Here is an 11,444-nt window from a genome sequence, read left to right as displayed (position 1 = left end):
CTACTAAAACCTGATTGCTGAACACTTGAGTAAAGCAAGCGTCAGTGTTTCCGTTTGTTTGTTGCATTAACGCATAAGTAGGCTAGGAAGAGCCTCAAAGCTGAATTTTGATTGTGACTTGATCTATGTATCGTGTGCTTTAGTTGTAAGTGTTAGAGTATAACTTAAATTCACTTTTGTTTCATGACGTTCGCGAGAGTTTGAGTATGTGCTACTTAATTAATTAAACCCGTTTGGTGCTTTAAAAATGTGGTACTCGTTTTCCTAGTGCATTTAGACAGCACCGAGTGGAGGGTTATTTCGGTTGTCGGATGTCACTCTTGCGAAGTGGTGCCCATGCGCACAAATTAGCACAGAGCGCTCAACCTTTGCGTCACTGCTTCAATGGTGAAAATGAGGTGATATTAGGCAATCTAGGTCTTTACCAACCTGCCGGATTACAGTCAAGAATCGCTTGCGAAACAATTCTGATTCGATTAGCTTAGTCACGCGTTGACAATTAAGGAAAGGTCCGTTTCTCGACTTTTTCTCCCGGGCACGTGTCTCAAGTTGTTCGCAAACTTTTTATTTCGTATAGCGTAGCCAGATTTCATAGAGGGCTTTGTTTATTGACTTTGGCTGGCGTTTTGATGCGCATTCGAAGGGTGCTTGCTTTGGCCGGAGTGGTTTGGCGTTGTTGATTCTCGGTTGTTTCAGTGGATGTTCTCTGGGTCGAGCAAAGGAAAGACCATCTGATGAAAGGGCGGCAAAGCCATTTCCTTGGCCCCATCAAGGACGTCACCAAATCAGCACATCGCATACATCGAGCCGCCTCGAACAGCTCGACTTCTGGATGTGTTATCTGGCGGCGGGGGTGCTGTTGTGCCATACTACGAGCACCACGTGGCTACCACGAGGCGACGAAAGTACCCCCTTCTCTACGGCCAATCGGGAATTCGACACGTGAGGCGACATCAAGGGGCGCCAAGCCATCTCCGCGGCGCCCAGTCATCACCGCGGCGAATGAGGAATTCTACACCGGCGAAGTCATCATCCTGCCCCGCCCGGTTCCTGCCGACAAGCTGGGCCGAAAGGATTTAAGGGCGGACCGGCCCATTGTGAAGAGAGAGTCGCTTGCAATCGGTCTGAGGCGCTCCTACTGCTACCTGAACGCTATCATACACTATCTCTAAATATTATAGATAAAGCCTTTCGTTTCTTCTTCGTCTACGGAACGAGTCCGTCTTTCGTCCTCCACCCCGAAGTCACAACAATGGGCACACAATTATGAAAACAGTGAAGGTTGCTGTTTGCTGGGTAGTTTCCTGGCAAGAAATTCTGCGTTATATCGGCATTGCCGCAATTATAGTACATGTTTAATGTATACGTCGATGTGTCATGGGCGTCGCGCTTTCACACGCGATTCCTAAGCTTGACGACTGAGAAGATATAGCCTTGTATGAAGATTTTTGTACGTATGTAGTTGGGCTTGAAGGTCCGCGTCGCGAGAACCTGCCTGTATTGTTTATGTTTTTGAGTGTCTTCGGGAATTTGTCCGTGATCCAGAGCATATATCGGCCGATATTACAATAAGAAGGTTTCTTTTTAATAGAGACATTTCAATGAGACGCTGGCCTTCATTATACATACATATATATAAAGAACTCGATATCAGCTCTTGGCAACCGTAGGTTAGGGCTAGTGCGTAATAAAGTAAGGGCTGCGATTTCGTAGAGATACTTACGGCTCAATTCTATGCCACTCTTGTCGCCCACCGCTAACGGCATGCGAACACGGGCCGGGGCGTCAGTCAGACCACAAACGAATAGCGAAAACAATAGCATCGCTACGAAATCGCGGCCTAGCTTTCAGAATGCTTTTCATGTGCTCAATAATTTTTTCTTAATCCAATGCTCTATGTTTTACTATATATTTGAGTTTTGTTGATGATCGTGCTTGTAGTCTGTTGTTGATGCTGATTTCGTTCCTTCCTGAAATTTCTGTTGTTACAAAATAGCAGTGTAACCTCCTGAGATATACCGAATAGAGATTTGTACAACCTGATGCAAATTGATGCAGCTGGTTATGTGAGGCACTCTTTGCAATTCCACATCACACTGGTAAATCACAAAATTCCACCTTCACAGTACAATAAACACACATTTACTGTTGAAGGCTATGCGGATTCTAGAGGCATCCCTACACCCTCCAGGAACATGCTGCACTGCTGAAAGCACCTGATCTGCATGCTTTCACAAAGTTGCGTACAAAACTGTCGCTACCTTATGAGTTGTAGGATCCGTTTGTGTAATATGCAATCATCTTGCTGTACGTGCAGTATTCGGGATTTCAAGTGGCAGATCACTTGAATTTTATCTTTTGGTTATCTGCAGTGCCTTCAGTTTAATCAACTTACCAAAGTAGCCTCCTCTGTGTTACAAAGAAACAAATTGGGGGGGGGGCTTAAGTAATTATACATGATATACTCCATACAGGCTCTATAGTTATCTAGCCAAATTACCTTTCTAAGAACCTCATTGAGATGCATGAGGTGTGGAGACGTGTTTCATTTTTATCTTTTCATTGTTCAGTCTTATGAAGTTAAATTCTTCCCTCCAATCGGTCACACTTATCTATTGCATGCCATACTTCACCTCCAAACACATTTGCATAGAACAATATATTTTCTTGCTTTATTAGGTATGGTAAAACTTTAATGAAGTCCTGCAGATCGTGAGTCTTCACGAAGCGGGCCGCTCCCACGTGGGAACCGGAAAGCCGAGCCTTTCGGCCGCATCGTGGGCCTGCTGACAGCCCAGAGTTGGTCAGCCAGAAGAGGGCTGCGGAGAACCGCCTCCCATCTGGCCGAGCTGCTATCGATGATAGAGCGTCACCGGGCACACCACCAGAGCATGTGGTCTACGTGGCTATTTCTCCACAATCGTGGCAGGTAGCATTGGTGTAAGTATCGGGATAGATTTTATGTAAGAGCGACGGATTGGGATAGGTATTCGTTTGTAGTAGACGTAGAGTAGAATAGTAGAACGGAGAATAGTAGAGTAGCTCTATTGAGCCGCGGATGAGGAACAAAGTAGCTTCTACGGCTGAGATAGTAGTGTTTAGTAATCTCGTTGTAGGTGGAAGGCGTGTCCCTGTTCTCTGGGGAGTCGGCTTCCGATTGGTCGAGGGTAACGCGGTGGGCAAATTCACGCGCAGCCCCGTGAGTCGACTCTTTGAGGTTGAGAGGAGCATCCTTTATCTGGCCCTGATGTGCGGGGAACCAATAAATGAAGTGGTGCGTGATTGCCTTGCCCCCAAGGAGTCTGAGGGCCTGTTTGGAAACGGTGCCTTTTCATATGCTCTGACTGCAGATCTTGAATCACTATACATGACATCCCGTGAGCTATCCAGCAGGGCTAGTGCAATAGCCATTTGTTCAGCTATTTCGGAGGAGGAGGAGGAGAAACATTAATTAAAAAAAAAAGAAAGGACAAGCAGGTGTCGGAGTCCCTCGTCCGAACCGAGGCAGCATTGTTGATTCCTTGCCGACCATCGACAGTGACGATGGTGAACGCCCGACGTCCCTTAAAAGAAGCGGCATCCACAAAGCTGACCTGTCGCTGATCACTGTGTATTTGCCTAAGGAGGTTGGCCGCCCTTGCCCTCCTTCTACCGCGATTATGATCGGGTAGCTGCTGAATTCCTAGTCAGTACGAGAGTTCAATGTAATGTTATTGGGTGCAGGATTACTCCAGAAAGAGGAAGAAGCAGTACGCAGAAGCACAAACACACATCAGACTTGTATTGACACACATAACAAATAGAACGGCACACAGACGCGATGGTTCTCCAAAATACCTCATAGATGACATGCAGCTATATATATGTATCGGTCAATTATCATTGGCCTACAATTCAGGCGGAAGCGCGTGTCGCCGTGTCGGAGACCTCGTGGAACCGATGTCGGCCAGCGGGGTCGGACAGCCGTGTCGGACGGCTGGGTAGGACAGCCGAGTCGGACGCCTCGCGGGCTCAGGGGCCCTGCGCAACAGTCGATATACGGGAGCCTCCGCGTGCCCGGTTTCCCTCCGGCGGGGTTTGCGCTCGGGAGCCTACGGCCGCACTCGCCGGGTTGCATCCACAGCTGGCGGGGTAGCCCTGTGGCCGCTCATCCGAACGCTCGATCACGCGGTTCAGGACCGCTAGCCCTCCTGGCCCAGTTTCCCAGCGAAAGAGCGGGGCGAGGTAGCCTCTCAGCGGGCGACAGCGTTGACTGGGTTGTGGCGTAGTGACGCGGGCGGGGATAGCTCTTATGGTACGTTCACACTGAGGAATCCGGCGTCTACAGCGAATGGAATTCTCCTGCCGTCGAAAATCGCGTAGTTCACACTGCTTGAGGACCGCGCCGCCGGAAAGACATACAGCGACATCTGCCCCATAAAGTGCTAACCTCCAATCAAGCGCGGGATATCCCGGATGTTCGCGTGGCTCGAAATTGCGCAGTTGTCTCCGCTCGCGTCGAGTTCGTGTGTTTATGTTGCGCGTCTCCCCCATTGCTTGGAAAGACAATGATGAACCCCGAGCAAGAAGAGGCAGTACTGCTCGGCCTGTTGGCAAGCACCTTTCTGGCGATGCATGACGCGCAGAAGCATTCGCCGAAGAGACGGCGGCAGCGGCGTTGGTGGGTTCGCCCAGCTCTGCAAGAGCGCGAACAGCTTGGTCACGCCACGAAACTGCTACCCGTCCTGCGATATCGCGACCTGGAGTACTACAGAGAGTAAGTTGAGATGTATTGTTATTTGTGACATTCAAGCACGTGCAGTTAAATACTTCGATGTCGCTATACGCACTGTGTTTTGTATTCCTAGGTACCTGAGGATGCCTCCACGTACTTTCGATACGCTCGTGCAGCTCGTCGGACCACACATTCGGAAGAAAGATACGAATTTCCGAGAAGCGATCAGTCCCGAGCACCGGCTTGCGCAAACTGTCACGTAAGATGTCGAAAACACATGCACATGCAACTGTTGAGGACGCTTTGGCTCACTGAGAATTGTGTAACTGAAGACATGCATTCTAGATTTTTCGAGTGGTTTCAATGAACCTGCCAGTGTCTGCTCGGAATTGCGTTAACTAAATACGATTCATGTGGTGCTGTGAATGGCATTTAGGTATGTAAATATTGAGCAGATGTCAAAAGCATACTTGTCATAAGCAGCATTTCCTCAGCATAGGCGACACTTTTGTTGTTTCATGGCGCCTGAGAATAAATGTTTATCTCGCCACGTTATAATTATTTGTAACGTTGCATAAGTTGTCCTAAATATCGCAATAAATTATATATTCGTACGTCCAGAGAGAGAGAGAGAGAGAACAACTTTAGTAAATATGCCTGCAGAGTCGGTTAGGCTCCCTCCACGCAGGGAGGACAAGCTTTTACCGCGACGTGGCCACTACGTCAGTCTCGTGCATTGTGCTCCTCGAGGTCTTGGTTCCTCGCTACTTCCGCGGATCCGAGAGGGCCGCCACCCCCTTCCTGGGGGTGCTGCCCCCCTTCTCCTCGGTTTCGCGAGGTCGCTGCCTCTCTAGAGCTGCCGAGACCTGCTGGACGGCCTTTAGTTGTGTATCTTGGTCATAGGTCCTCGTTGCAGCCTCTAGCTGCGGCGGGATCGTCGTCTTCTCACTGGCTTCTCGTGGATTTATACTACAGTCCCAAAGGATGTGAGCCGCGGTGGCTCTCTCCTTAGCGCACAGTCTACAAACGTCACTCGCGTACACGCTCGGACACACGTGCTTAGCTAGCACCGGGGTGAGCAGGGACCCCGTCTGTAATTGCCTGTATAACACTGCCTCCTCCCGGGTAAGCCCCGGGTGAGGTGGCGGCATAGTCTGTCTGTTAAGTCTGTACCACTTCACTAGTTCGTTGAAGGTGGTCATCTTGTCCTTGGCACTGCACCGCGACCAACACTCCGAGTCGGCCGTGCTTGCAGCTGCGCGGTTGGTTAGTCCTCGCGCGGCCGAGTTGGCCGCATCATATTTGATTTATTTGGCTTTGATCAAAATGCAACCGATGTCATAGCCACAGAACAGGCGAGGCAATGTGCAATACAATGTACTTGTAAAGATGCGAGTGGCTTCCCTTGAACATGCGGATTTTCCCATATAGATAACCTTGCACCTATATGGAATTGTGCACACTCTCTGAATTTCTTTATATTTTTCTTCAGATTCTTGGCTGCAGGGGAAACGCTCCGCTCATCTTGTTTTAGCTTCCTAAACGGACGCTCGACAGCCTGTGGCATTGTGTCGTCGGTGTGCCAGGTGCTGTGGGACGTCCTTGATCCTTTGTACGTTGCCTGTCCATCAAGTGCAGATGAGTGGCTGCGGGTAAACACGATGTTATTACATGGTCTTCAATGCACGTACTTTAATTGTGATAGCACGTACATAGCTGATATGTCATCTCTGCAATGGTTGCTTTCATTGATGTGGCTCTCGCTCACAGGACAGGGTTATGCATTCTCATCTCGTGTACCTTCATCCTTCAGATTGCAAATGATTTCGAGGAGCGGTGGAACATGCCCCACTGCGTGGGCGCAATTGATGGTAAACATGTTGCCATCGAATGTCCTTCCAAATCAGGAAGTGAGGACCGGAACTACAAAAACTTTTTCGGTAAATCTCTGCTTGCCATCAACGACGCCTGCTACAGGTACTTGCACAGAATTGATGCGTTACTGGTACTAAAATTAATCATTGTCAGCACAACCTGGTACAATTATGCTCATTGTGACATAGAGTTCAACAGCATATTGAGGATTTCTTTTGAGTGAAAGGCGTGTGCTTAGGTTTAGGTGAATAGTAAAGAGCCCCGGCTGATCAAAGTTATTCCGTGGTCGCTGACCACGGCGCGCCTTGTAATGATATTGAAGTGTTTACATACAAAACACCAGAAATTATATTTGAGTATAAGGTAGTAAGTTTGCTTACATGTGTATGTGCAATTATTGCAAAAGGTGTACATCTCTTTCTAAATACAAAAGAAAAGGACACCTTACTTAATGTAGGCTGCAAAGTTGTATCGTTGCTTTCGTGTTACATAGCTTCTTTTCCTTAGCCTCTACTTTGCAGACAACCTAACAGGTTCAAAAATTAGTGTTTAAAGAGGAGTATTTTTGTTATCTTCTTCAGATTTCTGTACGTAGAAATAGGTCACCATGGCAGCGACTCAGATGGTGGTGTGTTCAGCCGAAGTAGGCTACAAGAGGCCATTCTTTCCAACAAGCAAGGATTCCCCCATGATGCACCATTGGGCGACGTTGGCAACATTCCCTTCTACCTGGTGGGAGATGAAGCGTTTCCCCTTAAGACATACATGATGCGGCCGTATCCCAGGAAAAGCAAGTTTAACCTTTTCATTACTTTGCATGCTCGGCAGCATTGTTTTAATTATACGTACCTAAAGCTGTTTATTTTCCTAATTCACAGAAGAATGAACAGCTCAGAACACATTGTGATTGCATTGCCCGTCAAACACCTGAATGAATATGTTCACCGACAGTGCTTATTGAATGTAGGTACTTCAAAAAAGGAATTGAGCTTGAGATGATCACATAGTCCTTGAAGGTGCAATTTGCTCAGCATATTTGTCTTGCTGCAGCAGTGTTACCCCTTAGTGGATATGGTTTTCACTGGACGTGTGCATATCGGGCTGTAAATATACAACATACACACGTGTGAGTTAGCATTGTAATCTTTTTCCAATAGAGGTGCCTGAAGCACTTCATTGACATATTTCTACACTTTTGTTTCGAAGGCCATTTCTATGGTTTTCCCTACTTTCCTGAGGAAGCATTTTCTTGATACGTAACCAATACAGTAGTACAAAAGCAAGTAACGATGCACATACTGCTCTTCCGCCTTGTTGCTTGGACATTGTCACTGCTGTTACAGAAAATTTTGTCTTTGCAGCTCAATATGTGCCTAACTTGTCATGCAGGTCTTCACCCATTTTTGCCTGCTAGCACAGAGGAGCAGCCATTAGAAGGCGATTCTTCATCAAGCCACTTTGTCGAGACCCACAAAAAAAGGATCTTCGACTACCGTCTCAGCAGAGCCTGTCGGGTCATAGAGAATGCCTTTGGCATAATGGCACAGAGGTGGCGCATCCTGCGCCGCCCGTTCAAAGCTAAGGACGAGAATGTGAGAAGGATTATCTCTGCTTGTGTAGTCCTGCACAACTTCCTGCTCAAGGAGTCCCCCACTTCCCGATCTGCATACTGCCCTCCTGGAACAGCTGACCATGTAGACTGGCAGGGAAAAATCAGTGAAGGGAGCTGGAGGGCCGAGGACAGCAGCAACAATGCACTGCCACCTCTGCGTAGCACAGGCTGTCACTCAACCAGGTAACGAAGTTTTCATGTGGCACGTTACATAATTAGGGAGAACTTCCCAGGAAGCATGCAAAATCATGACTTTGGGTAGTCCACTGCTTGCTACTGCTACTCCTGCATATGCATAATTTTGTGATACCTCTTTCTTAAGAGCTGCCTACAAAATGCGGGACGACCTTGCCAAGTACTTCGTCACTGATGGCCAGATCCCTTGGCAAGAGTCCATGATCATGGACAGAACACTGTAGAGTGGTGAGTAAAAAGTTTATAGGATACTGAGGGTCCTTGTATTAGGCAAAATTCAGCAACGAAGCTAATTTTGACACATGTCTCTTTCCTGCTTTGCTTCCTTCACTTTGTCATGCATGACCTTTTGTAGCGCCGTTATTGCACTATCTGCTGATGCGTATTCAGTAGACGCAGTTGTTGGGCAATTGTCATACTGAAGAAGTATGGTAGGTCGTGTGCTTCTTTCGATGATTGCGATGATTTGACTGCACGCAGTTGCTGAAGACACTCTGACGCTATGTCGACATGCGACACTGATTGTGCAGATCTGAAAAAAAAAGAAAAATGGTGTATACTTGAGCAACATAATCCTCACACTGTGTGTGCCCTGATCTTACCTGGAATCAGTGGATGACAGTCTGGGGATCTTACGTGGCCTGTTCACCCAGAGGAGAAAATTTAAGTTTACATTGTCAATCACACGCTGTGCTACAAATTCACATATCTGTGGATAGATAGCACGCATGCATGCGGACTTTTTAAGTGATCCTAATGCAACTACTTGCCTTTTAGTATGAAATGCTGCCTCTTGGTCGGTATCCCCGCTGTACCTTGACCTGCAGAAAAAAATGCTGTTACCACATATAGATTGCGCTGAACCTAAACAAAAGAATGAAGTCAAGCTTATTTTTGGGGATTTTCAGGTCACCACTCTTAAAAACATTACTCTCACCTATCTGGTTCTGTGACTGCAGGTGTCACACAACGTGGCGACGATCCTGCTCCGGAAAGCTCGTCTACGGAGCTTGCATCGTAAATGGTATCGTCCAGCTGGCTTTGCTCGACGACCTCCGTGCTGCCTTCCATGCCTGTGCTTTGGCGAAGCACGACTGGTGTTCTGTGTTATGTGTCATTCACCAAAAAAAAAAGCACACGAAACACTTTTGAGCTTCAAATATTCCTCACAGCTTTGTAGAATATTGTTTGCATGAAATGAACATGGACAGTTGCTTTATTAAAGCAACGCAAAACTATGTAGGGCAACTTGAGAAATAAGATCTTTCAGTGGAATTTTCCAAATGTGTGCCATGCAGTGATGAAAATACCTACTGAAGCCACAATACATTGAACTCCGTGCAATTTCAGTGCAGTTATTTGGTTCTGTTGACATACGAGTCCATTTACCCTTTCAGGAGGGAAGATGAGCTGAGCTCGTGGAGCGCATAATTGCAAAGGAAGATAAATCACGAGACTAGCTCGTTAAGTGCTTTTTTGTTATCCGTGCAGATTTGCAGACTATTTGAGCTCCTGTAATGGTCTGCGCTTCTTCCAGAAGGTATGCATGCGTTTTATGCTTCTATGTAACAGCACATATTGCGAGGACCTGCTGAAGAGTAATGTTCACAGTGCAGACTCCATTTTGTTGCTTTCCGTCTCCATGAAAATGGGATCTTATGTGGTACAAGTGCGCGCTTCACGTCGGGATGAGAAGGAAATAAAATGTGTGGAATGTTTGAGTTTAGCCCCTCCAGCAAGAGAGATTGAATTGGCCTTGGGCAACAAGGTTTGCCTTGTTAAACTTTAAAAAATTATCCTTTTAGAGTAGCCTACACCTTGCTAACAAACCTTTTGTGCAGAAAAGTAAATGTGTTATTGTTAGACATTGTCCTCTTCAGCTGCAGGCGATTTTGAACTGGCATCAGACAACACGGGTGTGCAGTAAAATCCCCTTTAAGTTGAGTGGATAATATTTTATGTTTAAGTAAGCTAAACTGTTCTGACGAAAAGTTCCTGCACATCGTTGCTTTTTATGACCACTAAAATTGTTTGCCCGGATAGAAAAAATTCGGGCTTCATTACCCTTCACGGCTCGGGAAATCAATGTTTGTGCAGATACTGAAAAAAAAAATGTGATACTTATGTTTACCACGCCATAGGTTACGCAAGTCATTTCATAGCCAACTTCGAAAATATGCTACTGTTATTATTCATCATGCAAAAAACATCTAGTAGTACTTCGCTATTCATTAGTGATTGTTCCTGCACATGTAGTTCATCAGAGCAGTTACTCGTTAAGTGTTATGTTTATATTATGCAAAAGTGAGGATGTGGCCAACATATCAATACTTATGAAATATTTAGCTTTGCCATCGCATCATGTGTGCGTGTTGCTCTGAGTGTAACTGCATGACTATTGACACGTTCACATCGCCACTTATATAAAGGTTATTCATCAATGTTTGCACAGTTATTTACAATTCTTCCCTTTACATGGTCACAGTGTTTATTCTCTATGCACACTGCGCCATCACTTGTGTACTACTGTTGTACCTTGATGCCAAGCCATTCATTTCCCTCCGTTGCAGTGCATTCAATGTACATTTTACTTGCAAATTAGTTGACCAACTGTGTGTATGTAAAATAAAGAGCATTTTGTGTCTATAGGATGTATGCATGTGTTTTTTCCTTTGTAATTATTTTGTTCATATCCTGCTTGTAAATGACTGAAATTGAAGTAATAAAAGTAGACCAAAACAGTCATGCTGAGCTTACATCGGTTCTTGCATCACCGGGCCCATTAAAGACAACATCGCTTCGAAATGAACCCATTTCACTGTCGGGACCTCAGCCGCACCTGCTCCACTTCTCATAGAGTCCTTTATTTTGTTCCAATACTTCTGGAACGTGTCCTTTAAGCTTTTAAATTTGTTTTGTGCTGCCATTCCTGCAAACCTTTCATTTTTTATTGACACATACATGCAGAGGTTTAGCATGCGGTCAAAGATGTAATTAGCCATTCACAAGTGAAATCGTAACACTTCCTTATACCGGTATCATTGACAT

At 46.2% G+C, this 11,444-nt stretch overlaps 1 protein-coding gene across 1 annotated transcript; it reads left to right on the top strand.

The window, feature by feature from the left end:
* Positions 1 to 7,956: 7,956 nt before the first annotated feature.
* On the top strand, positions 7,957 to 11,139 carry LOC126524396 (uncharacterized). The gene is made up of 3 exons (XM_072287370.1): positions 7,957 to 8,384; positions 8,524 to 8,624; positions 9,356 to 11,139. Exons 1-2 carry the CDS (start codon positions 7,957 to 7,959, stop codon positions 8,618 to 8,620), a joined length of 525 nt encoding a protein of 174 aa, XP_072143471.1. The 3' UTR covers positions 8,621 to 8,624; positions 9,356 to 11,139.
* Positions 11,140 to 11,444: the final 305 nt, after the last annotated feature.

Source organism: Dermacentor andersoni, chromosome 3 (genome assembly GCF_023375885.2).
Source record: "Dermacentor andersoni chromosome 3, qqDerAnde1_hic_scaffold, whole genome shotgun sequence".
NCBI classification, from domain to species: Eukaryota; Metazoa; Arthropoda; class Arachnida; order Ixodida; family Ixodidae; genus Dermacentor; species Dermacentor andersoni.
Note: the sequence above shows the minus strand (reverse complement) of the source record. Positions and strands in the feature narration are given on the sequence as shown.